The sequence below is a fragment of the Populus nigra genome, chromosome 4 (assembly GCF_951802175.1).
Source record: "Populus nigra chromosome 4, ddPopNigr1.1, whole genome shotgun sequence".
NCBI classification, from domain to species: domain Eukaryota; kingdom Viridiplantae; phylum Streptophyta; class Magnoliopsida; order Malpighiales; family Salicaceae; genus Populus; species Populus nigra.
Genome location: NC_084855.1, coordinates 7,454,495 through 7,481,476, shown reverse-complemented (window position 1 = coordinate 7,481,476; position 26,982 = coordinate 7,454,495). Strand labels below are relative to the sequence as shown.

At 32.1% G+C, this 26,982-nt stretch overlaps 3 protein-coding genes across 3 annotated transcripts; all 3 read left to right on the top strand.

Annotated features, from left to right (window-relative positions):
* The first annotated feature begins 1,221 nt into the window (after nucleotides 1-1,221).
* Nucleotides 1,222-4,804, top strand: LOC133692696 (protein DETOXIFICATION 27-like). Its single transcript, XM_062113806.1, has 8 exons — nucleotides 1,222-1,698; nucleotides 1,785-2,326; nucleotides 3,027-3,113; nucleotides 3,293-3,349; nucleotides 3,546-3,784; nucleotides 3,939-4,057; nucleotides 4,300-4,389; nucleotides 4,491-4,804. The coding sequence occupies exons 1-8, from the start codon at nucleotides 1,414-1,416 to the stop codon at nucleotides 4,548-4,550; spliced, it is 1,479 nt and encodes a 492-aa protein (XP_061969790.1). The 5' UTR covers nucleotides 1,222-1,413; the 3' UTR covers nucleotides 4,551-4,804.
* A 4,117-nt stretch (nucleotides 4,805-8,921) lies between these two features.
* Nucleotides 8,922-11,907, top strand: LOC133690569 (protein DETOXIFICATION 27-like). The gene is made up of 8 exons (XM_062110792.1): nucleotides 8,922-9,191; nucleotides 9,292-9,833; nucleotides 10,331-10,417; nucleotides 10,510-10,566; nucleotides 10,863-11,101; nucleotides 11,261-11,379; nucleotides 11,584-11,673; nucleotides 11,765-11,907. Exons 1-8 carry the CDS (start codon nucleotides 8,922-8,924, stop codon nucleotides 11,819-11,821), a joined length of 1,461 nt encoding a protein of 486 aa, XP_061966776.1. The 3' UTR covers nucleotides 11,822-11,907.
* Nucleotides 11,908-24,544: 12,637 nt separating this feature from the next.
* LOC133691689 (transcription factor bHLH94-like) lies at nucleotides 24,545-26,632 on the top strand. Its single transcript, XM_062112293.1, has 3 exons — nucleotides 24,545-25,543; nucleotides 25,826-26,227; nucleotides 26,446-26,632. Exons 1-3 carry the CDS (start codon nucleotides 25,061-25,063, stop codon nucleotides 26,539-26,541), a joined length of 981 nt encoding a protein of 326 aa, XP_061968277.1. The 5' UTR covers nucleotides 24,545-25,060; the 3' UTR covers nucleotides 26,542-26,632.
* Nucleotides 26,633-26,982: the final 350 nt, after the last annotated feature.

Genomic DNA, 26,982 nt, shown 5'->3' with positions numbered 1-26,982 from the left:
TATGAAGTTTAAAAGAATATTTTAAAAAGTTTTTTATCCCACGTTAAAAAGATATTATGTTAAGCTTTTAAATTAAAGTATTTAAACTAAAAAAGTTTTTTTATCCCATATTGAAAAAACATAACTTTTTCCTTAGAAACATATAGTATATATACTAATGGGTTTCAAATCCCATATTGAAAAAACATAACTTTTTTCATGGGAACATGGAGTATATATATGAAAGGGCTTCAAATCCCATATTAAAATGATATTATGTTATCCTTTTAAGTTGAAGTATTTAAACCAAAAGGTTTTTTATCCCACATTGAAAAAACATAGTTTTTTTATGGGAACATAGTGTATATATATGAAAGGGTTTCAAACTACACATTGAAAAGATACTATGTTATCCTTTTAAGTTGAAGTATTTAAACCAAAAGGTTTTTTATCCCACATTGAAAAGACATGGTTTTTTTCATAGGAACATAGTGTATATATATGAAAGGGCTTCAAACCCCACATTGAAAAGATACTATGTTATCATTTTAAGTTGAAGTATTTAAACCAAAAAGTTTTTTATCCCACATTGAAAAAACATGGTTTTTTTCATGGGAACATAGTGTATATATATGAAAGGGGTTCAAATCCCACATTAAAAAAATACTATGTTATCCTTTTAAGTTCAAGTATTTAAACCAAAAGATTTTTTATCCCACATTGAAAAAACATGACTTTTTTCTTGGGAACATATAGTATATATACTAATGTGTTTCAAATCTCACATTTGAAAAAAAAAACCGGGTCTCGTCCGGGTTCGTCTGGGTCACCCGGGTCCCGGGTCGACCCACCGGGTCGCCCGGGTTTGGCCGGGCTGTTGCCACAGCCGGTATTTTGTTAAACCCGGACCGGTCCAGCCACCGGGTCGACTCGCCGGGCCGGGTTTAATAACTATACCTAAAAGCATTTACAAGGAGAGTTGGTATTTCGTATGTTGTGCAAGGAATTCATTTTTTAAAAAAAATATTATTTTTACACTGAATTAATTTTTATGATATTTTTTTGAGTTTTGATATTAAAAATAAAAAATATTTTAAAAAATAAATAGTTATTAACATGATATTAAACGCTATCTTAAAAAATAAAATTGATAATGATTTTTTACATAATGAAAATATGATATATATATATATATATATATGGAAGATAGCTCTAACGCTAGAAATAATTTGGTGAACAGTAACCTGGACCTCCAGTGACAGGCAGTCCAAAATAATCTGTCCATATTTCCTTATTGACAGTCTAAGCTAGATTAGATTTGGGTAAGAACTTTTTTTATTTTTACCTTTCCTTTCTGACCCTCTCTCCCCCCAGCGCTCTCTCTAGCTTCCTCAAAAGTAGCGAAGAAAAATATAGTGGTACATTTTTTCTTTAATGGGCACAATCAGCAGAAATGGTGATGATCTCCACGATACCTTGTTACCAGATGATCCAGTCAACCACGATGTCGGTCAAGAAAATCAAGACCCGCTTGCATCTAGAGTCTGGACTGAGACAAAGAAGCTATGGGAAATCGTTGGGCCTGCTATCTTCAGCAGGGTGGCCACTTTCTCCATGAACATCATCACCCAAGCTTTCGCTGGCCATCTTGGTGATGTTGAACTTGCTGCAATCTCCATAGCCAATACTGTTATTGTTGGCTTCAATTTCGGACTGCTGGTATGGTATTGGAAATTTCGCTTTCAATCTTGCACCTTTTCCTTTTTATTGTCTAAACTTCTTAAAGTGGTTTTGAAAAAAAACAGCTAGGAATGGCAAGCGCTTTAGAGACTTTATGTGGGCAAGCTTTTGGTGCAAAGAGATACCATATGTTGGGAATTTACATGCAAAGATCATGGATTGTTCTATTCTTATGTTGTTTCTTGCTCTTGCCATTTTACGTTTTTGCCGCTCCACTTCTCAAATTCTTAGGCCAGCCCGATGACGTCGCAGAGCAGTCAGGATTGGTGGCTTTATGGTTGATACCGCTACACTTTAGCTTTGCATTTCAGTTCCCATTGCAGAGGTTCTTGCAGAGCCAGCTAAAGAATCAAGTGATAGCCTGGATTTCTTTGGCGAGTCTAGGGGTCAATGTGTTGACGAGTTGGCTCCTTGTTTATGTGCTTGATTTTGGAGTTATTGGTGCTGCAATTGCTTTGGATATATCTTGGTGGGTTATAGTTATTGGATTGTTCATATATACTTCTTGTGGTTGGTGTCCTTCTACTTGGACTGGGTTTTCGGCACAAGCCTTTTCTGGCCTCTGGGAATTTGTCAAACTATCTGCTGCTTCTGGAGTCATGCTTTGGTATCTTCTTCTCATCCTCAAAATTCCCTTGCTCCTGTCTAATTAAAGTGGATGTGGTTATAAAGAAAAATCTAATTAAAATGAAAGAAAGTAATCAATCAACTTTCGAAGGACTGTTTCTCTAAGAGAGATAAGGTAAGGCTTAAATACATGTTGTCAATAAATTGCAGCTGACTGGTATCGGTGTGTGCTCCCTTCAAGAAGCATGGAGTCCAAACATCTCTCTTGTGAAATAAAAAAAAAGAAAAAAAAAAGCATATGTTAATATTTAGGGGCGGTGGAAAAAGAAGGGATGGGGTTTAGTTCATTGACGAACTAAGAAATAAGAATAGATTTATCAAATTCTCTTTAATCTTTTTCTAATAGGTCGGTTCTTGCGTTGGATCTTCTGGTAGTTGCCGATGATCTTGGGCTTAAGTCTTGTCGGGCTTCTTCTTGGGAGAATGAACTAGTCAGATGCTTATATGTCTATTCATTAGTTTACCCTTTTTTTTCTTCTTTCTTTTTCCATACGCTTCATTTCTTTTGCCATATCCTGCCATCAAATTATTGTTGTTGTTGTTTTTTAAAAATGATTAGCCATATATGAACAGAGAATCTTGTATTGTATGATTTATTTGTTTGCGCAGCATTGCTCATAATTAAATAGAAAAAAGAAGAAAATAATAACTTGCTCTTTGTATCTGGCTTTGGTACGCAGCCTGGAGAATTGGTACTACAGAATATTGATATTAATGACAGGGTACTTGAAGAACGCAACGCTTGCTGTGGATGCCTTGTCAGTCTGGTAAGAGATTTTAACGATTGATGTTCTTTTTAAAGTGTTCTATCTCTTCTTTAATTTCTCGGTATCATAAACCCCGTTTTACTTGCTAGATTCTTATTGTGAAAGAAGAATATGCGCGCCTCTGTAAAATACTTATTATGATCTCCACTTTAATTATTATTTCTGATTGAAATTTGCAGCATGAGTATTAATGGGTGGGAGATCATGATTCCTTTGGCCTTCTTCGCAGCTACAGGGTAATTTCCTGATCTTTTGAACATAATTCAATAATTATAGATTTTGAGGTGATAAAGAGAAGAAGATGCACTCCTTGTATTTGGGTTTGGGGTCAGTTACACACAGTGCTATTTAAGCTATCACTTCAAGAAATGATTCGTATATTTCTGTCTTCTTGTTGAATTTACAACCATGAAAAGCTCGTCAAATTTGCAGAGTACGGGTGTCTAATGAGTTAGGAGCTGGAAATGGCAAGGGAGCAAAATTTGCAACTATAGTATCCGTGGTGCAATCATCTATGGTTGGACTTATATTTTGCGTAATTATCATGTTACTGCACAACAAGATTGCATTAATATTCACCTCTAGCTCCAGCGTTATCCAGGAGGTTGATAGCCTCGCCCTGCTTCTAGCCATTACTATTCTTCTTAACAGCGTTCAACCAGTTTTATCAGGTAAGTTTCAAACCCCTTGTCAATTATGATCCCCCCCCCCCCCCACACACACACACACACAAATAAAATAAAAAGAATTGCTGACACATTACCTCAATTCCTGTGCTCTTTCCTTCTAATTCAAATTATATTACCAATTCCTTCACCATGGCAGGAGTTGCGGTAGGAGCAGGATGGCAAGCATTGGTTGCATATGTAAACCTTGGCTGCTACTACATTATTGGGCTCCCACTTGGATTTCTAATAGGATGGGTCTTCAAGTTGGGTGTTAAGGTGAGTTAAACTGCCTTCAATTAAATTTATTCCGATCAAAAAAAGCTTTTTTTCAAGTAATATGGATTGAATATCTCAATCCTTGAGTACTTTGCAAGGAGCGCTCACAACAATATGGATTTGAATATCTCAAGCAGTCATTTCATCAAATCTCTTTTTTCTCTTCTGTGCAATCGAGAGATTGTTAATTCTTTGTTACTAATAGAAGTTTGTTTCTCGGACCGCTGTTGTGGGTATACCAGGGCATCTGGGGTGGGATGATTTTTGGTGGAACCGCCGTTCAAACGGTGATATTGGTCATCATAACCATGAGATCCGACTGGGATAAGGAGGTAGGAAGCATAAACTGACTTCCCTTTTAAAACTTCAACTCTATACAATGCATAAATGTTTCTCTTATGATCCTTTACTTGTCAATGCATTGAATTTGAAGGCGGAAAAGGCACGCATTAATGTAAACAAGTGGTCGCAATCGAAGCCAGATGTTGAATGATAAAGAGACCCAATTTGATAACAGTCCTCGAGGGGTTTGTTACAAAGAAGAGGTTTACTCAAAAAATTCTTGGAGTTGAAAACTTTTATTATTTAAGCTACATTTCATTGTCTTTAGAGCGGTAAAGTGTTACTCTATTGGCAGCAACCGAGTTTCTTTGTAAGTGCATGATTTTGTTTTTTCATTTTTGCATTTCTTACACGCTAATCAAATTAATATTAATTTTACCAAAAAAATATATATTCATTCCTCCATGTTTCTCTTGATGCTGCTGTAACATGAATAGTGGGTATATGTACATTTGTCTAGCAGAATCCTTGGTGCTTCCAGTCCTAATGAAGTCAAAGCATCAAATCCCTATCTGAAAAACACGGTCATGTCAAGCCTGTTCATCCCCATTGTCGTCAGCCAGCTTTTTGGAATTTCTCAAACTAAAATCATTGCCTCAGAATACGTGTTATATGCTAATCTCAGAAAAATATGAAATCCCTGTAAAAAATCCGATCTCTTGCCTTTACATCTTCACAAATACTCATGGATTTTATATTGCCTTTTCTTTTTATGACTGGTGGTCTGCTTTAAAAATGTTACAGACTTCATAGAACACTGTTTAAAGCTTCTCAATGGACCAGAATGAAAAAGAATTCCAATCAAATGTGAATGACTTGAGAAATTCAATAGTGAAAGCAAAATGCAGTTTGCATTGTTGGAGCCAGAGTAAATTGGCCATTAAAATTGATTGAAAATATAAAAAATAATTAAGATTCCATATTATAAAAAAATTAAACATAAACGCAAGATACTCGAGATATAGAACTTTTCTTGCTGATATCTTTTCTCAGTCTGGAAAAAAATCTTTATGTTTGGTTTGAAAAAATAAATTTTTTAAAATATTTTTTATTTAAAAATATATTAAAACAATATATATTTTAAAAATTAAATAAAAAAATACTAGACAACTAGTTATTACCGAGCAAAGCAGATCTTGAATTCATTACCAAAACATATCAATCTTGTGAATCAACATAATTAATATGACAGCAAGATCACCAATAAAATATAGTTTGTTAAAAATTATGGTTGAATTTAAAATTAAATAAAAAAATAATTTAATATATTTGGTTAAAAAATTACTTTTCAAATTGAAATTATAAAATAATTAATATATATATATATATATATATTAATATTGATAATTTTTAATTTAAATATTGTATATTTAACTATTACTATTACATCATGAAATAAATAATAATTTATATAAAATATTTTTTATTGTTCAATTAAACCATCTAGAATTTCATCACGTATGAAATACATCCGATAATGCTACAGTTTTCTTGGTTTTATAAGCACGCAACAACTTCAGATTAAATATAATCAGGAATAAAATTGGGATTGCGATCAAATTCTACAAATATTATGTCATCAATAAAGCACAAATAAAAATAAAAAAATTTAATTTAATTTTTTTACTGGATCGAATCCGGTTTAATATATTCAGTTTTGAATCAAATCCAGTCCGATTGGAATTATGTACTACTGTTCACTCTCTACACAGAAAGTAACACCGTGCTACTTTCAGTAACTTGTGTTTTTAATGCAGTGCCTTGCTAGGGCCCACATAGCTGAATTAAATTTTCAGCCGTTATCAAATATTTATTTTCTGTAGTTGACTTCAAGCACAAAATCAACCACGGAAACAAACGGCGTCGGCGCTATCGATTATTTTCATGAGACCCCCAGATCATTCAAAACACATCCATCAATAACTAACGTTCCAATAAATTTCGACCAACTCGCTGTACACATGTTTGCATTCCACTTGTCTTATAATAGGAAAGAGCGTGGGGAAAGCTGTAAAGAGAAACACTTAGTTGCCAGATGAAAATAAGTGGATAGAAGCTGAGGGGGGCCTGAGTCGAGCAAGGGGTTGGGCAGCCGCATGGAGGCTGAAATTTTTTGAAGTGAAATTAACCATGTGACACCAGTCATCTGCCAGCGAGCCTCCCATGCCCTCTTTTGATGGCAATTTCCAGATATTTATCATGTATTTGTTAATCAATTAAATAACTTTTTCTTAAAAATTCTAAATGTGATAAGGGTTATTTTTTAAAATGTTTTTTATCTGAAAATATATTAAAATAATATTTTAAAAAATAATTTTAAAATTAATATATTAGAACGATATGAAAACACCAAAAACATTAATTTGAAGTAAAGAAAAAATAAAATAAAATTTAAATTTTTTAAAAAGCTCTTTTAAAAATAGAGTCCAAGTAATATCCCTCCCACTCTAAAGAAAATAAATAAATAAATAAATAATATGTGGTATTGATGGATTTCAAAAAGTTATTAATATGAAATTCTGGAATTTAAGTTTGAGAGAAAAAAACATTGTTAATTTTTTTATACATAATTAAATAAAAGAGGTGCATGTTAATTAGTTATAATTTGTTCCTACAATTATTTCCCGAGAAAAAAACAAAAAAGAGGAGTCTTGTCCCTATTATATCCATGGAAAAAGAAACCACCTTCAACGTGACAGGAGTAGAGTAGGATCCGGATTGCAAGAAAAGTTCGCAAATGTAAATCAGGGCTGCGCTCCGCTCGGATATCTCATGGACGGGTCTTAACTCTTAAGGTATGTTTTCAAGTTCAGATGAAATGGGCCGGCTGATGTGGCCCAGATTAGATTTTATGGTAATTAGCTATTGCCAAGCCTGAGACCATGTTCATGACAATTTTGATTCGCACGGTCCTGAACCCACTCTATCTTGGAATGCCGTGTTTCACGTTGTGTTTTGAAATTACATTTAAAATTTATTATTTTTCTACTTTAAATTAATATATTTTAAAGTTATTTTAATATGCTGTTAAAAATAATTTTTAAAAAATAAAAAAAATATTATTTTAATATATTTTAGAATAAAAACTCTTTAAATTAAAACCTTATATGCTATTGACAATTTGACAAACAAGAAATTACTTTTTGTCGCAAATCAAAATCCTCTCTCTTGGTTTTTCAATGTTCTAACACACTTTTATGCGAACTGCGCATATGTTGTCCAAAAAGTTACTTAAAAATAAAAATCAGAGAAGTGAAAAAAAAAATGTTTAGTTTATAAACATGTGATAAGATTATTTACAATCATAAAAAAAAAAAAAAACTAATATGCTGATATACAAGGGAGACCCCTGCATGTAGCTAAACCTGCAGTGTCCTTCCAACCTGTTTCTGTTGCTGCTCAAAATGGTGTTTTACATCCAAAAACCACCGTCTCCATCGCAAAATTTGCTTGTAACGGCAGAGAAGTTTAGACGGCTTCCAGTGGTTTTTCGTTCGAGCGGGATATACAAGTGCCTCCAGCTTCAACAACATAAGCCATTACAGATCCATGTACCTTCCTTCTAGCGTTGCTAGCTAGAATCCAGATAATTAGATATTACCTTACCAAAACTAGCCAATCCCGCTTCCCTTGGATGGCTGTCGATTAAGTTAATCCATCTGGGGTGAAATCCATATTCATTAAACAAGGTTATGTTGTTTTATATTTCAGGTTCATAGTTTTATTTAATATATTTTTGGTATTTTTTTTAAAAAATTTTGGTATGGATAATCATTAATTAAATAAAAAAAATATTCTAAGAAATGAAGTTGTTAAACACAATTAAATAGATAGCTCAGATCAAATATTTTAATTTTTATTTCTTAATCTGACTTAATTAATTAGATATGGATATAAATATTTTGATTTATAAATTGAGTTTTTTTATATAAAAAAATACATTAGAAAATATTCATATTTATTTTTTTAATAAAAAAATTATCCGCTTGTAACAAAATATGGGCCCAATAACTAGTTGTCATATGTGTTCATAGAAGTGGTTTAATTGGGAATTTTTTGTCCTTATTTATCATAAATAGTAGTTGCTAATTAAATTGAAAACTTCTTTACAATTAGATCATTGCATGTCAAAAAGTTCACTTTAATTAAACTTATAATCTGTACATTAGTCAAATAAATAAAAAGATAGATATAATGATAATATGTAAAAATAATTTAAATGAGTTAATGTTCGGAATGAAGGTTTGAGTTTCTATATATTAAAAATAAACGGATCATAAACGTAAATGGGCAAAATATTTCCAATACCCATTCCCATAATATTCATTTGCCACCTTTACCTCCATGTGTCCTCAAGCCTATACAATCCATGCCCAGATGCCCTTTCACTTGATTGCCAACCATATCAACATATAACGGCAAATTTACTAACCATGAAACTTTTTCTTATTTATACATCCAACAAACTCTCTCCCTCAGAAGCAAATAAGAACCTAGATTACATTGCATTTTTTTCCTTTCGATGGGGAGTGTTGACACAGATAGTGAACGTAATCAAGCCTTGTATCTCCAAGATCAACATGATCAAGAAAACAAGGACGATCTTGCATCAAGAATCTGGGTTGAAACAAAGAAGCTATGGCAAACTGCAGGGCCTGCCATGTTCAGTCTTATGGCCATGTTCTCCATGAACATAATCACTCAATCTTTTGCTGGTCATCTTGGTGGTGTTGAGCTCGCTGCTATCTCCATATCGAATACCGTTATTGTTGGCTTCAATTATGGACTCCTGGTGCGATATTATTTCATTTTCACTTTCTATCTCCAAAACTAACCAACTTCTTTTCTATTATATGCTCTAATCTTCTTTAGGGGATGTTTTCGTATTTTAGTTAGGAATGGCAAGTGCTTTAGAGACACTTTGTGGGCAAGCTTATGGGGCTGAAAGATACCATATGCTGGGCATCTACATGCAAAGATCTTGGGTTGTTCTGTTCTTGTGTTGTTTCATGCTTTTGCCATTTTACGTTTTTGCCACTCCACTTCTCAAACGTCTAGGTCAGGCTGATGAAGTGGCAAAGATGGCGGGAGCGGTGGCTTTATGGTTGATACCTTTGCACTTTAGCTTTGCATTTCTGTTCCCATTGCGGACGTTCTTGCAGAGCCAGCAAAAGAATCAAGTGACTGCCTGGGTTTCCTTGGTAAGCTTGGGGATCAATGCCTTGACAAGTTGGCTCTTCGTTTACGAGCTCCATTTCGGAGTTGTTGGCGTGGCTATTGCTTTGGATATATCCTGGTGGGCTTTAACACTTGGGTTGTTTGTTTATTGTTCTTGTGGTCGGTGCCCTTCTACTTGGACTGGGTTTTCCGTCCAAGCCTTTTCTGGGCTATGGGAATTTGTCAAGCTCTCTGTTGCTTCTGGGGTCATGCTCTGGTATGTAGTCCTGTCTCCTCCAAATTCCCTTAATTCTTGCCGAATACCTTAATCAGAATGATTTTTTTATCTTTTAAAAAATATCTTCCAAATCTTGATACGGTTATAATTTGATAATCTTTATATATATATATATATATATATATATATATATATATATATATATATAAAACACAGTGATATACATATCGATTCTTGTTGAGCAAGGTCACTTACATGGAGCCTTTTGTTTTGAGGGGTAGTCAAAATTGTTGGTGCGTGTTTGTATCCAGCTAAAAAAGTGAAGATCACTAATTCATCAGGTGGATATAGATCGTGAACTGAAGCAACAAATTTCTTTTTTTACCCATTTATAATCCATATTTGAGCAAAATATCATATACAAAGGCAAATAATAATGTTATCTTGTTTTTCCACGCTCTACCAAGAACGTTAACTAAGCAGCAAATTTAATACAGTTAAACCATGAATTTACATCTAGCTCTTATTTGCTGCAGCTTGGAGAATTGGTACTATAGAATACTTATAATAATGACCGGGCACTTGAAAAACTCGACACTTGCTGTGGATGCTCTCTCAGTTTGGTAAGAGACGGTTTTTCCTTTGCTGTCTTTGCAGATGTTATTAGCTCGCGATTCTGTAAGCCTTGCCTTAACCAAGGATTAAAAATTTGCAGCATGGCTACTATTGGGTGGGAACTCATGATTCCCCTAGCCTTCTTTGCAGCTGCGGGGTACTATTTTGAACCTCTTTTTCTTACCTGTAATATCCTAGAACACATTGTGTAGTCAGTATGTGTGGCGGCATGGCCATGTTAGTGTTTTAATTCGAGTTCAAATAATGTCACTACCTTATCGAGTAGGTGTCCATAAATCTTACGAGATAGAATCAGAAGTCCATTCCTGTAAACACTTTGAATACATTTCAACTCCCAAATCAGGCATTTAGAGCTGCTTTGGTTGGTTATATAATCTAGTAGCTAGCTATTCTTGATCTTACACTCAAAGAAATCTATCATCAATTTTGCAGCGTGAGAGTGTCCAATGAATTAGGAGCTGGGAATAGTAAAGCAGCAAAATTTGCAACAATGGTTTCAGTTGCACAAACAACTATAACTGGACTTGTGTTGTGCGTGCTTATCATGCTATTGAAGAACAAGATTGCTTTGGCATTCACTTCTGACGCTGATGTTATCCATGAGGTTGATAGCCTCTCGCCCCTCTTAGCCATTAGTATTCTCCTTAATAATGTTCAACCGGTTCTGTCAGGTGATTTCGAGCTTTCCAGTTAATTAATTGTAACTTAACAATATTCAATAATAATAATTAAAAAAAAAACTGTTAATTCTGTGCTATCGCTATAGAGGAGCTGGTTGTCCCTTCCGATTTCCTCTCTTTCCATTAAAAGAACCGTCTTCGCCGTGACAGGAGTGGCCGTAGGATCAGGTTCGCAAGCAAAGATCGCGTATGTAAATCTTGGCTGCTACTACATTATTGGTCTCCCTCTTGGATTTCTTATGGGATGGGTCTTCAAGTTGGGTATTAAGGTAAGTTTCCAAAGTTGGGATCTCTTTTACTTCCATGACTTTTCCTTTCATCTATTCTGCAGGAGATAATAGCTAGCAGAACATAGAGTAAACTACTTTTCCGATTGACAATTGGGGTTTGGAGAAAAAACAATCGACATTTTTACAAGATAACGGCCAATAAAAAAAGAGTTTTCTAATTTATTTATTTTTTTGATGTACCAGGGCATCTGGTGCGGGATGATTCTTGGCGGAACTTTTACTCAAACTGTTACCTTGGCCATCATAACGATGAAATTTAACTGGGATAAAGAGGTAGAATTTTATATTGATGACTGATGCTGTACAGCTTCAACATGAATTCATATGATCTTTTACTCGCAAGTTTTGAGAAATTTATTTGCAGGCTGAAAAGGCTCGGAATCGCGTGGACAAATGGTCAAAACCCAGGCCAACGGGATGATTGCAGCCCAAACGGATGCGCTCGTTGTTATGTTAATTATCAAATACAAATTGTAATATTAATTATCGAAGAAAAATTGAATGATTATGGTGTTTTCTTCTACACTGTAGCTCGATGTTGGATGGGAAATTGTAGCTCGATGTTGGAGGCTTCTTATTTTATCTTTATTTTCTTAATAATTTTGAAAACAACTTGACCGGGCTTCCCTAGCCTAGAACGAATGGGCCAAGCTCTTTGAGCCTAGGCGTCCTGAGACCATTTTTATTTTTATTTATTTTTTAATCCTCTAAAATTAGTTTTTTTTTATTCTATAAAATCTAATATAAATCAAAAGGCTTTATTGTGCATTTAATTAAATAAATTAAAAATTATATATGCCAATAAATAAATAAAAATGTTAATGTGTCTATTCGACTTGATTAGCTACAAGTTGGATTTTTTTTTCTAACATAAATGAATTAATGTGTAGGTATTACTAACATATTTCTTGATAACGAGTAAAAAATATAATTGTAAGATTTTAAACTTATTTTTAATATAATAAAAGAATATGATAATGTTGCAATTGCTAGATTGAAATACTATTTAGTTTTTGTATGATATTTTTTTAAAATAAAAAGTTTAAAGAAGAAAAACAAAAAAAAATTATAAATAAATTACAAAAGAATGACGATGAGAACAAAAATAATGATATAAATAGTCAAAGTGTAGAGTATTAAATGTTTCGAATGTAACAAAAAAATAAAATATTTTTTTTCCAAAAAAAATGTAAATATTAGGTTTATTAAGAGCTAGATTTCATAATTGTTTTGTGATTTACTTTTTATGAGGTTATCCTAAACTCATAACTCGGACCACGAGTTTGATGAGTTGACTTGAGATTTTTTCTATTTTTCTAATTGACTTTCTTTTTTTAATTTCATATTTCAACATTGGGTTAATTGAAAAATAGGTTTCGTGATTTATTTCAGCCTGTTTTTTATGAAGTTATTGTCATCTCATGATTTGAGTTATTTTTTTATGTTTTTTAAATTTTTTTAATTTAATCTTCTAACACTAGACTGATTGAGATTAAAATTTATAATTTGTTATAATTTTTTTTTGTTGTGTTATCATGGTCTTATAATCTAGATTATGAGTTTGACAGGTCAACCTAAGTTGACTCAAGTCATTTTTTTAATTGATTTTTTTATTTTATTTTTTAATATTGAGTTTATTGAAAATTAAATTTTGTAATTTGTTTTAATTTTTATTATGAGGTTATCATGATCTCATAACTTGATATGCAGATTGAAATATTAACTCAAGTTGATCCAAAATGATTCAATATGTTATTGTCTTGATATTTATTAAAAAATATCCCATCTTAAATATATATTTTGAGTCAAGTTATGTTTTTACCAGTTATTTGAGTTGGTATTGGATTTGTCAAGATGACCTAAATTAATTCCCACACAATTTAAGCTTTTTATTCTACTGGAAAAAACATCAACAATGCTCATATTTTTTTTATATTAAAAATAAATAATTCGTGGATGAATGATCTAGTTTGATCCATTTATAAACTCAATATGTTAGGACTCAGGAGTATCTTTTTAGAAAACCAATGGAATATTCAAATGAAATTAAGGGACCATGATAACATCTAATGTTTGAAAAATAGCCGCAATAGATTTAAGAAATATAGAATGTGAATTTCTTTAGTGTGATAATCTATGATGGGAGAAGCTTTATCACTTTATTTTTTTTTAAAATTTTTTTTCTATACTTATTTTAACTACCATTAAATTAAATAAAAATATTTTTTTAAAGCAGACTTGCAACATCGTGCACGAGTCTATATGCTAATTAAAAAAAAAAAAACTAAAGGAGATGGAGAAATTACTATGCAAGACATGTATTTATCTACGTGTAGTGGAACACCAGGGGGTGGTTGCGCGATGTTTTACTAGCAAGACATGTTACTTCTCTCCTCCTGTCCGGTCCTCTCTCTTCTGCTTCCTCTCTTGAGCAGGCGGGCCTTTGGACCAGACCAGTAGTTTGGACAAGCTACTGTCTTTGTTGTCACGCCTCTGGCCCAAGAAAATTAAGTGGACAGCATTGTTCATTTTTTATTATTTTTTTTACCCTGGGCCTTGTAGCCGATCAGCAACAATGCCTTTTTTTAAAAAAAAAAAAAAAAAAAATTAAATACTGATCGGTCATAGAAATTTTCATATGAAAAGGAGTGGTAAGAAGTTTATCCTTTTTCAAGGAAGTATAATCTAATTATTAATAAAGGATATTTCATTAAAGTTCGACTGTTGGATTTATCTTAAATCAATGGCTGAAAATTTATGTAAAATATTTTATTTTATATTGAAAGTTATTGAAAAAGTGCCACATTTTCCCCTGTATTTGTACTAGCTAGGCAAGTTAACTCATGTAAAAAATATTTGTTCAAGAGTTAACCTTTGTTTGTAAACTTTAGTCGATTCAACCTAATCGGATTTAATTGCCTCCGATTGCAGACTTAACACCAATTAACAATTGGAAAAATCTTTAGAAAAAAAAAACTGATTTTTTTGAAAATATTTCTAGAATAAAAATATTAGTATTTTAAACATAAAGTTTTTTTTAAAAAAAAATTAAAGTTCCAGCTATTTTGGGTCTTCTAAATTTTCGGGAAATAAAAAATATTTAAGAAAAACTTAAACTTTTAAGATTTTAAAGAATAAAAAATTTCACAATGCCCAGATAAATATTTGAAAAATATTTAATCCTTAAAATTTTCGAATATGTTTAAGAACTTTGAAAACAAATAGAAAATTGTAATATTTTAAATGTTTAAGAGTAATATTGAGTCATCATATGATATTTTTTAGAAAAAAATATAAAACAGCATCAAATATTTTAAATTTCTTGATCGGAGTTTCTTTGGATTATTTTGTTCATTATAATATTTTAAATTATTTTTTAAAAAAATATTATTTGTTTATTCGAGAGAAATATTAAAAAATCTCAATGCAAGCAAGAAATGAAACGATGGAGCGAGCGAAGTATATTGATGGGCTGAGGAGCAAAGAAGGCCGTCCATTCTCTTTAGAATTTGGGTGTCTAAGCCGACAACAGTCCATGCTTGAAATCTCCAGCCCATTTTTAAGCTCATAGCATTCATTTAGCCCAATTACTAGAATAGATAATCAAGCTAAATAAAATAAACTAAATCAGGCCTGGATATAACAAAAGGGTGTCTAAATTTTGTTTCGGCTTGACTGAAAGAGATGCGGTGGTGGGTGAGGGGTTCACCTGGCCCCGCCCTCACTTGATTTTTTATAGTTTTTATCTTATTTTAAGGAGTCCTAATTTTTATTTTGTGATATAGTATGTGGATTTCATCTTATGATTTGTAAAGTATTTTTATAATTTTATGCATTGATTTAAAGTTTAAATTTTATTTTATATTTTTATGATTTATGGATAGAGATATAGTTTTATTTTAAGTTTATATTTTATTTTTTTAAAATAAAAAAATTCGGTTAGGTACCTGCCATGGAGAAATTATGCCTCCACCTTTACAGGAATTTAAATAAACAAGATTGTAAGCTAGTGGAAAAAACCCCACTTAATTATTATTCTTTCAACGTGATTGAAAACACGGTGTGAATAATATTTTTTTAAATTTTAATTTTTTTATTAAAATAATATTTTTTAATATATTTTTAAATAAAATATACTTTAAACCACAATTACTTCTATCATTTCAAACAAATTCTTTGTAGGAATTTCTCCTTCATCCTCGAGCTATAGTGTATGAAAAGCATCGTTTGCTTTTTATTTTTTTAAAGGCACTTTAGCAATTTTACTATATTAAAAAAAGCAAAAAAACCAAGTTGTGCCTGGTTAATTGAATAATGACTAACGAGTCATTGGAAAAAACCAAATTACCCCTGACATTACATTAAAGCCATCAGATTTTTTGCAAGGGTAAAACAATAATTGTAGTGAATCAATGGATAGTAAATTAAGTACATGTGCATAATAATTGAATCTGCTTTCCAACATGTGAGGGGTCCAAGAGATTGTTACGTGTCTAGCATAAGGAGTTCTTATTGTCTTTGACAGCAGGAAAGTAAATATAGCTTTAAATTTAAGTGGAGGGTTTTGATTTTTATTTTGACATGGCATTGACTACCACCTTTACGCTTGTAATCAAATCAAAATCTGATAAAATTCATCTAATCTAGTAATAATAATTTAAAATTTAAAAATTTATTTATTTAATAATTTTAGATTTAAACCTTGTAATTGTTCATATGATGATTATTGAAGGCTTACATGGTCATTAACTTCAGGGCCCGTAAAATTAGTCGAGATACACGCAAGCTGACCCAAACACCTACATTAAACTAAAAAAAAATTCCAACACAATTTTATGGTCGATGTAAAAGTATTTGAGGTTGTTGTTCTAACTAAAATAAAATATTTTAATATAAAGTTTTACATCTAAAAGTATTTATTTTAATGTATGTAACTTAGTATTGAATTCATTTTGAGAGAAGGAATTGATTTTTTTATTTTTTTTACATGAAATAGAATTTTTTTTATTTAAGCTAGCTTTTAAAAATAAGAATATCTTCTAAACCAAAACAAAATCTTGGTGGTGGATTTTTAACCCTCGACTGCATAGTTTTCAAACCCGATCCGGTTTAAGATTCAAGTTTCAGGTTTTGATCGGGTCAAATTTTTTTTTATTAAATCAAAAAGATGTCATTTTAGCAAAAAAAATCAACGAGTTGCAACCGGGTCTTACCGGGTTTTTCTTTACTTTATTTTTTCTTCAACTCGGCCCAATTTCAGTCCCGGGTCGACCCACCGAGCCGGGTTTGAAAACTATACTGGAGTGGTTTTTAATTATTTGTTAAAGCCTTTAGCTTATTCCTCTTCTAGATTAATATAACTTTTCTCTCATCTGATTTTAAATTAACACTCCAGAAGTAGTGGAGTCCCAAAATTTTTTTACTTGTTTTCTTAATCAAAGATTTGGTTCGATACCATAGCTACACATAACTTGTTTTTTTTTTTTTACTTTGAAATAGGTTTTTGTTGTGAAAATCTGACATATTAATATAAAGAAAAGTAAATATTCAACCAGAAAAGAATAGGAAAGTAGGGTATAAGGCCTCGGTGCATAAGGTTCTGAGAATTGGGTTGGAGTTTGCTTTTCGCAAACCTTTTTTTTTTCCACTTAAATTTGAATTTATTATAAAATAATTTTTTGGTTTTTAAATTTATTTTAGTCCATTAGTTTTTTCAGCCCTTGCCCTTGAATGAACAGTTTGAACAATAACCTTTCACTTGCTAAACAATTTATTTTCAAAGGAAAACAACCGAATAATTTTTTTTTAAAAAAAGTAAATCTAGTTTTTAAGGCATAAACCTATTATGTTGTTATTCTTCCACCTATCCTATTTTTCTTTATATAAAGGTTATTTATACACTTATATCATATTTTTTTAATTGCCCATAAATTCTATACTTAGATAAACAGACACTTTAAATTTAAAAGTCAGTCAAGAACAACTAGACACCGAGTCCAATAATATATAAGTCTGCTGAGCTGCTAGAACCAATATCATTGTGTTCAACTAGACATTAAACCCAGGCATATACGAGTTTAAGGAGTTTTAGATCCAGTATTTTCAGGTTCAGTCAAGTGTTAATCCCAAACATGTATGGGTTTGATGAGCTATCATACCTACCATCTCTAGACTCAGTCAAACGCTGAACCCAAGTACAAGAGACTTTAGCAATCTTATCATGATCCATATTGGATTATAAAACTCTGATGAGTCAGAGATATTTTTTCTCTTTGTTATATAAAAAGATGTTTTAATACTATTAAAAAATGATGACTTTTTAGTCATCCCCTCCACCAAAAAGTAAGAATAACGAGTCACAAATATTCATTGGATCCTTCAAAGGAGAGGGTTTATAAATCTCTTTATTCTAAATATTTTTTTTGAAGCATTTATAGTTTTAGAATCTATCTTTTTAAAAGATAAACTTAACCATTAAAGAGTCTTCAAATCTATAAAAAAAACTTTTTATAGACACCAATCATCAATTATATTGCCCTAATAAATATTAGATACAGGCTACCAGCTATCTTGATCAAGAAAAATAAATAAAATTATTAAAATTAAGAGCTTAATAGATGATGCGCAACACATAAGTCCTGATGTTAAACTGGTAGGATATTTTGAAACCTTATCAGTAGCATGGGCTCCAGTCTAATACTACCTAGTACACTATTTGAGCAACGTCTTCAAGTTCAATTACTGTTCAAATATATCGAGTGGGTCATACAATCGCTAAATTGAAGAAGGAAAAGAATAAAGTTAGTGTTAACTTGCAATTATTAGATTTAAGACTTCAACGTCAAATTCGCTAGTGCTTTAATGACATGATATTAGGCTTACTCAAACTAAGATTCTTAATTTCAACTCAATAAAACAAAATGTTCTCCGGACAACATCCAATCTTCTGTTCAGAAAGCGAAAAAAAATAAAAGAAAAGGGATAATAATTATTCATGGGTAAAGCTATACATTATTGTCAAGCAAGGACGAAGGAGAAGCTGCGTATTTCACATCACAAGAACGACAATGAATCCAGGTTTTTATCCTTTCCAGTATGAATTATGGAGCCAGGATTGCCAGACCCAGCCCCTTAGCGTGTGTTTTTACTTTCCACCCCCATGTGTTAGCCTATCGCGCACCAGCAGGGCCTATTATTGACGTGGCTCGCTTCCATTGGTGTAAGCGGCCAATTTCAATGAATACGGTCTCAGCTTATAAATATTGTATGCAAACCCGGTTATGAGAATCTAATTCTAAAGGTTGGCATCGAGTGTATTTAACGAAGGAGTGTAATGAAACAAACAATAAACAGGTTCCCGGGATTTCAGGTCCCTATGTCTCCGCGTTTCCTTGATTAATTTAAGTCAACAATCTTAGTCTCTGAAGCGGCTACGGTGCCTAAAATATGCTAATATTTGTTTTTTAAAATAATATTTATATATATATTTTTAAAATAATTTTTAATGTTAACATGTCAAATCGATAGAAAATATCTAAAAATTAATTAATTTTAAATAATTTATTTTTTAAAATTTAGCTATTTGATCATACCAGATCTTTGATCCCTGGCGTCACACTACACAAGAGCACACTTTTTTTTTTTTAATTCGTAGTGTCCGGACCAGCTTACGCGCACCATAACTAATTTTCGGATTCACTGAACACCCCTACAAACCCAATAAATATATAAAACATTACGAGAATAACAAACATGTATGCTAGAGTTCGAATTCAAGTGACAGAAACAAAGAAACCTTGCATCCGTCGCTGGGCTACCAACCCTGGTGCACAAGAGCACACTTGATCAATGACTAGTTGATTGTTACAATTTTTGACAGCATGCAGAGCGCCCACACATGCTACGATTATAATTAAGTAGGTTCGTACCATTATAGGTTAGTGTAGGCGGTGAGTTGTGAGATTAAGCCTAGATTAGACATTGCTGGGTGCAATTCCATCAGTATCGCAGGAGACAAATCCTGGATTAGACACGAAAGGTTGTGGTTTAGTTCTGTCATCATCATTGACGATTCACTCTATCTGTTAAAATACATATTTTATTCACTCTCGTGTATCACAACTAAAATTCTTGGAAAAGCTTTCCAGGCTACTTGTACTGTTTATAAAATCTTTTTTTTTCCCTTTCAATTCAGCCCTTTTTTAAATTTTTTTTCTTAATTCCTTCATTAAATTTTTTAACATTCGAGTTGTCTTAACAAACTAAATAAAATAAATTACATTAAAATAACTTTTATATATTTTAAATAGTGAAGTTGATATGTTTTTTTCCTATTAATTTAATTATTTTTTTCCTCATTTTCAATCTCAAGCTTTCTTTACAAGTCGATCGGGTTGTATTTTAACTAGTCAAGTCGATTAGTTCATATTTAAGTAATTTCTACATAATTTAATTTTAAACCTGAGTTTGACAAGAAATTAGGCTGGGATGATTTTTTTGTATTAATTTCATTGTTTTTTCTATTAATTTCATCTTTAGACCTTTTTACCAATCAACTAATTTGTTTTTGGACCAACCAAATCCAATAAGATATATTAAAAAAACTCCCAATCTCATGGAAATGATTGGATTTTAATTTAAATAAAACTAAATATATTTAAATACAAGCTAATTAATAACTAAATCTAAATATTAGATCAAACAACAAATCATGAACTACAACAAAAAAAAAAAATAGGCATGCATACAAAGCAACAAAAAAATGAAACTAGCCTACCAATAAAAGGATGTTAATTAATTAAAAAAATGAATAAATGAAATTACACTTATTTAAGTGCAGATTAAACAATATAACAGAAGAAGGTGATAATAGTAAGAGTTATACCATTTATCGTTGAAACAAAAATTTCTCATCAATTGATGCAAACAATATATGCAAATTACCGCCTAAGATTCAACTATCATATTACACTTCAACACTAAGCTTAAGTAATTTTTTTAAAAAAAGCTGATTCATTTTCTCTTTAACATAAAAACTAGAATAACCATGCAATTAAGTTGAGGAAAATAATTAAGAAAGGATACTTTCTTGTCATTAATCTTTAATAAATCAACAAAAGCATCTCTTTATAGGCATAATAAGAGAATAAGAGTTTCCAGTTTTTAATGTGCGGGTATAGGCTATGTTTGGTGTTTGTATAGGTCACGGAGGAGGAAAAAAATAATTTCTTATTAATATAGGATAAAGTTTTATGGTTGGATTTTCTTTTTTTATTTTTTTGCCAACTCCACTGAGGATTTTTTGATATCAATTTTCTATTCATCCATAGTAGGTTTTAGATTTTTAATATTTCACATTATAATATTTATGTCGGAGAATATTTTTCAATAAAGTCTTAATCCTAAATATAGGAGGATCCCATTTTTAATTAGATTTCAAATATGATCAAACCATATCAAAAAGTTAATTTTTTTCAATAATTCCTCACATGAATGAAAATTAACTAATTAAAATACAAAGACATATAGAACAATAGAGAAAGAGTGAATTATGAGGTCACTATATTATGACAAATAACTTTTCTCTTTGAATATTTTTTAGTGGAGTATTATAAGATTTACTCGGTAATTAGTGGGCATAATGTCTTAAATTACTCATCATTTTATGTAAACCAAGCCAATAATACTCGTATAGTTTCTCTTCTTAGAGTGTTTTTTAGTTCTTACGTATGATTATATTCGTTTTATCCTCAAAAAATGTCTAATTTTATGAGTACCTTAAAGAATTTATTTTTTTTAAATTCTCATAAAAGCGACCATATTTATCAATCATATAAGTAATTTCTTATTAATAGTAATATTTCACAAGGTAAGCTAAGGTATGAGAGTCATTAAGAGCTAGCGGCAACAAGAAGGGTCAGAGTCTCTGTAATGAAAAATTATATTTCTAGCCCTAAAAAATGAAAAATTGAAAATTTCCCCTAATTTGTTTCCCTTAATTTGACCCCCCAAACTAAAATTCTAGATCCGACTCTGTTAATAGCACAACTTATCCTTGTTATACTACAACTAACATCTTTATTCATCATAGAAATAGATTGAAAATTATTATTTTCTAGAGCTATTAAGAGTGTTACATGACTTAATTTTATATTAGAACTTAAATCTTGGGGGTAGCCAATCAACTTGGTTGAGTTATCATTATAATATTTTTTCATTTTTAAATGCTTTAAACTTATTCATCTCGATTAATTATTTATGAGCTCTCTTGATAATCTTTTAATAAATAAATTTATAATATTTTTCTTTGAAGTCGCATAATCAATATTTTTCTAATAAAAAAGAGCTACTAGTTCGACAGAAAGGGCGAAGCAACGAAATTGCAACTTGGATGGATAAACAGTGGCTTAGGGAAACCTACCCTTAACTTGAGGGCAAGGTTTTTAATAGGGGCAAGAGTGTGATGAGTTTAGGTACGTTTCCATGGAGGCTGAGAAAAAGCTAATTGTAGAAAGAGGAGTTTTAAAAAGACAATAAGGGCTAAAACTTCGGGAAGAAATGAAAAAGAAATACTGGAATGTACACCCAGGACTGCATGAGAAATAGAGAACAATGGGATAATGTTTCACCAGCGTACCAATAGGCGACATGTGTAACAGCTCTTATAATCAACATAAAACGACAATAGATTATTACAATTTGAACAGTTGAAGAATCATCTCTAGATTATCCCAGATCTTTCAAGTTGTAAATATTTCAAATTTGAATAATTGGATTCTAGTTTATTTATTGAGTTAGAAGTCTAAGTAATGTCATGTTGAGTCTTGATAAACTTTCAGTTTAGTCATTGGGCTCGAATATGCCTAGAAATTTTTTTTCTTTCTTTTAATTATTTGTAGTTATTGATTTCTCAATTTAATAAATATTTATCCATTATCGATTTCATTCATTTCATCCCTATTAGTTACATAATTAATTGTTACAAGGTCACCATTAAAGACAATTATTTTTATTTAATTAATGTATTTTTATTTTGTTAGTAGCGCACCACAATAATTATTAATATCCATATAAAAGTTATTTTTAATACATGCAAGCATGTATCAAAATAATTCATATATTATTGTAGTTTAAAATTTTAATAATAAATCTTACTCTGTATTTGTCAAATGCTATATCAAAACCTCCACCTTCATAAACCTAGATGGTCATCACTTTGGTCCATGAAACTTTGAGTTTTTTTTGTTCTTTCACACTATAGAAAATACATGCGACATCTCATAGATTGTTTTCCGAAACACCGGGATTTATGACGTTATAACTACGTACAGAAGGAGAAGGGACTCACCAAAAAAAGTAGCGACTTTCTTATTTATGCAAACTAAATCCTTGAGATCTGCATTCATCGCAGATCTTTGTATTCAATGATTTGGTGACATTGAGTCATATGGTTTTTTTTTTTTTTAATAAGTCCTTGATTCTAATACAGATTTAGTCCTCCGATCGATTCAATTTGTTGCCAACTTTCATTAAAATTAATGGTCAAATCTTGACCGAAATTCAACAACCAGTGCATGTCACACGTGCTTGTTTAGCTAATGATTTTTACGTCAAAAGAAATCTCGAACAAAGACCCAATTAATACGATTAAATTATTGAATCACAGGAGCCTTCGATGCTGGAGAACTTGTCGATTTATCAATTTATCTCCACCAAAACTATTTTGGAAATGATTCGAATCCAAGAATGAAATATTGGGTCGACGCAACTTCATAAAGATGTGAAACCCTTCAAATCAAACTTGATGGCTCGAAATAGCGCTCTAGCAAAAACATGATCTTCGTGCTATAATTTTACCCGATGAGTTACAGCTTTTGATTTTGGTTACCATATAGTGAAAGAGCTGTTTTTTTTCCTCGATGAATAAAAAAAAGCACACTCTTTCAATCGTTCTCCCTCTCTCTCCAGGGAAAGGAAACAAAAACACACGTAAGCATATTGGAGTGATTAATTAATTGAAAAGCGATTCACTAGCATATGATTTGTCCTGAGTGTATTTGAATAATTATGCTACAATTAAATTCGTACAACATAAATCACTAAATTAAGGGAATGGGTGAGAAACTGCTAGGTGGTAGCGTAATGTGACACTCAGAGCAGTAGGCTGATGGGTATTCCTCGGTTTTTTAACAGGAATTTGGTACCTTTCAAAGAGATCTCAAGGAAGAAAATAAGTGAATTAGAGGTATTAAAATAGCCAGTTGATTTTTTTATTAAGCATACCTTTCGACAAGGAATCTCATAAACTACATTTTTGGTGATACATTCAAAGGAATGCCAGTTCGATAAGGATTGTTTTTTTTATTTTTGCCCTTTTCTATTCTTCCATTGATAATTGTTTAATTAAAGAGGGCAGTGTATAGCACCTATGGCATGGAATCACATTTCTCTAAAGACCAAATAAAATAACGTTGTGGGGCAATTTATGCTCTATGGGATAGAACCCAAGAAAGAAGAGAGGAAACCCTAGAGAATGTCTTATTGACTTGTGATTAATATTACTAATTTCATTAACATTAAAGGCATCAGTAAATAAGGTTAATTTATGTTGGGAGTTGGGAAGTGTAATAAGGAAGCGGCAAGAGAACAACGAGGGCTTTCATTGGGAAAGTAGAAACATAGTCTTGACTGTAGATGATCACGGAGTGGCTCTTTGTTGGGTCACATGGTTAAATTGTCCTGCTTCTCTCTCTCTCTCTCTTTCTTTCCCCTGTAGATCTTACTCGGAATCTCTGGGTTATTATCAGCTTTTCGACATATTCTCCTTTCCATGACCAAGTGTCCGACCACATTATTGCCAAATGAATCTATCGTCACATCTATTTAGGCACATCCTTTTATTTATTGTTAGAAACTAATGCATCCTATTGAAACTTTGAAAGGATCAAGCAAGCCTTTTAACGTATTGCAAGGAACAGTGGTGTCAAAGAAGACGACTCATGCCGCCCTTAATTAGGAAAATAATGTTCCCTTCTCACAAAATGGGATATACCTTTTGGACCCACCTTTTTTTCTTATCAAAATCCTCTCCTTTTGTTATCTTCGTCTATATTTACTTTTTTGGGATGTGTATGCAGCAGAAAGGTAGTCTGGTTTTTTTCTTTTTCACTAGTAGTGTGTGTTCCATGTTAATTTTCAGGAAACAGTATTTACAATCTCCAAGAACCAAGAGAATCTCTCTTCTCTCTCGTTTAGTGAGGGGTGCAAATTGCCATCTCACGTGCAGAACGCTGTAGCTTTTCTTAGTTAATTAAACATCCCTAAAGTACCATGGCTTTCTCCTACAGAGAGAAAGATAAAAAGGCAAGTTCGTTTGTCCTTTGGTATATAGACGTCCTTCGGGTTTGTGCATGTTATGTTCCTTTGGGTTTCTTCAAACGGAACGCCACTTCTATACTATAATTCTTCCTCCTTTTAAGTCCCCTCTACTCACAAGACTCCTCCTCCCTTGTACACAGTACACTAGCTTGTGGGTCTATACCCCGAATCCTCTTTTCATGTCTGTCTGCCTCTTGGAGTGAGGGAAAAAAGAGAGAGAGATTATTAGAAAACACAAAATTAAGGCCAGTCTGTTTGCGCGTTTGAGAGAGAGTAACTAGACATGGAACTAGAGGCAATTGTGTACTCTCAAGATCCATTTACTAATTATGGCTGCAAGGATTCTTACTCCTTGGCAGGAGGAGGAGCTTGGGGCTATGATTTTGAGTTGCAAGAAGATGATAAAGCTTTTCTTGGGATTCTTGAAAATAACAACATTGAGCAACAAGGTCTCCATGCAAGCTGGGATTCATCATCACTTTCATTGATGCAACAAGAAAAAGAATGGGATCACAATTCCTCTTCACCCGGGACTTGCAATGTTGATCAATCTCTCCAAGGAATACTGTTTCCTGCAATAATGGAACCTGCACCAGTGACAACAACAAACAGGAGAAAACGGAGACGCACCAAGAGCTCCAAGAATAAAGAAGAAATTGAGAGCCAGAGAATGACTCACATTGCTGTTGAACGCAACCGTAGAAAACAGATGAATGAGTATCTTGCTGTGCTTAGGTCTTTGATGCCTCCTTCTTATGTTCAAAGAGTATGTACCTACACACGCCTTGCATATCAAACCCCCCTTTTCAACTGTGCATATTAAAACTTGAATTATATTTTACCTATTTTCAAAATTCAATGTTAAAAAAGAATTCCATAGCCCCACTTATATGAAAATAAATTTTTCATGGAAGTTCACCGGAGCTTATTATACAGTTCCATCTATTGATTAATGGGTCATCTTGATCGGACTTGTACTAATTCATTAGAAGTAAATTTTTTCAAACATATTTTAATAAATTTAATTACATTAATTTGTTCTTCTTAGGGTGACCAAGCATCGATAATCGGAGGTGCCATTAACTTCGTGAAGGAGCTAGAGCAGCTCTTGCAGACCATGGGAACTAATAACAAGAACAAGCAACAACCCGACGATAATGGTTTCCCTTCACGGCTATTTGCTGAGTTCTTCACCTTCCCACAGTATTCGACTCGTGCATCTCAGCCTTCAATAACGGCAGATGAATCAGTGGCTGATCAGAACCAGCGGGCTTTAGGGGACATAGAAGTGACAATGGTGGAGAGCCATGCCAATCTCAAAATTCTATCAAAGAAACGGCCAGGACAGCTCTTGAAGTTGATGGTGGGGTTGCAAAACCTAAGGCTCAGTATTCTTCACCTCAATGTCACCACTGTTGATCAAATGGTTCTCTATTCAGTTAGTGTCAAGGTTAGTGAATTTTTATAGTCAAATCAGTCAATTTTTCTTTATTGAGCAATTTTATATCACTTTTTTGTCCTCTTCTCTTAAGCCAATAGGACCTTAAAATTAAACACCAATTAATTGGAAAGGTTGGTATTAATTATGATCATCTACTATTACACATTTACTGTACAGTATTAGATTTTTTTTTTAATTCTTCATTGGGTATAAATATATTGGGACAGGTTGAAGAAGGATGTCATCTGAATACAGTGGATGAGATTGCAGCTGCTGTTAATCACATGCTATACAGGATTGAAGAAGCAACTGCTTTCAGCTGAGATTTGTAAACCTAATTTGTATACCTGTTCTGCAGTTAGGGTTGTTAATTTGCCTCTCGTAATGGATTTTGCTGGTTTAATTTTCCCTCCATTTTAATTTCTCCAAGATAATTCTATATAACCGCGACCGAGTGTTAATAATAATATTAATAATTACAATTACAACAAAGAAATGGAATAATAGTCATTCTTCGATCTATGTTTTGAATCAATCTCCAATCAAATTAATTTGTTATCTTTTGTGTCATACTCTGTACCGCAATGAAAATCAAATTGAGGTAAAAGTAGATTAGAAGTCTTCATTTATGTCATCTAGTTTATGATAACTAGAAATCTAATTTGTTTTTAGAAATTTTTAGGTAAATAGTTGATTATACTAAAAAAAAAAAAAAAACCCATCATTCTAAAATATTTCACCTTTAATTAATAGGTTGTATTGTG

Bases quoted from the DNA above. Each gene is read 5' to 3' on its own strand.
- LOC133692696 (XM_062113806.1), top strand. From the start codon at position 1,414: ATGGGCACAATCAGCAGAAATGGTGATGATCTCCACGATACCTTGTTA. The intron at 3,350-3,545 runs GTAATTTCCTGA...TCAAATTTGCAG, and splicing joins GCCTTCTTCGCAGCTACAGG to AGTACGGGTGTCTAATGAGT. The intron at 4,390-4,490 runs GTAGGAAGCATA...TTGAATTTGAAG, and splicing joins GATCCGACTGGGATAAGGAG to GCGGAAAAGGCACGCATTAA.
- LOC133690569 (XM_062110792.1), top strand. From the start codon at position 8,922: ATGGGGAGTGTTGACACAGATAGTGAACGTAATCAAGCCTTGTATCTC. The intron at 9,834-10,330 runs GTATGTAGTCCT...TATTTGCTGCAG, and splicing joins GCTTCTGGGGTCATGCTCTG to CTTGGAGAATTGGTACTATA. The intron at 10,418-10,509 runs GTAAGAGACGGT...AAAAATTTGCAG, and splicing joins GTGGATGCTCTCTCAGTTTG to CATGGCTACTATTGGGTGGG.
- LOC133691689 (XM_062112293.1), top strand. From the start codon at position 25,061: ATGGAACTAGAGGCAATTGTGTACTCTCAAGATCCATTTACTAATTAT. The intron at 25,544-25,825 runs GTATGTACCTAC...TGTTCTTCTTAG, and splicing joins CTCCTTCTTATGTTCAAAGA to GGTGACCAAGCATCGATAAT. The intron at 26,228-26,445 runs GTTAGTGAATTT...ATATTGGGACAG, and splicing joins TCTATTCAGTTAGTGTCAAG to GTTGAAGAAGGATGTCATCT.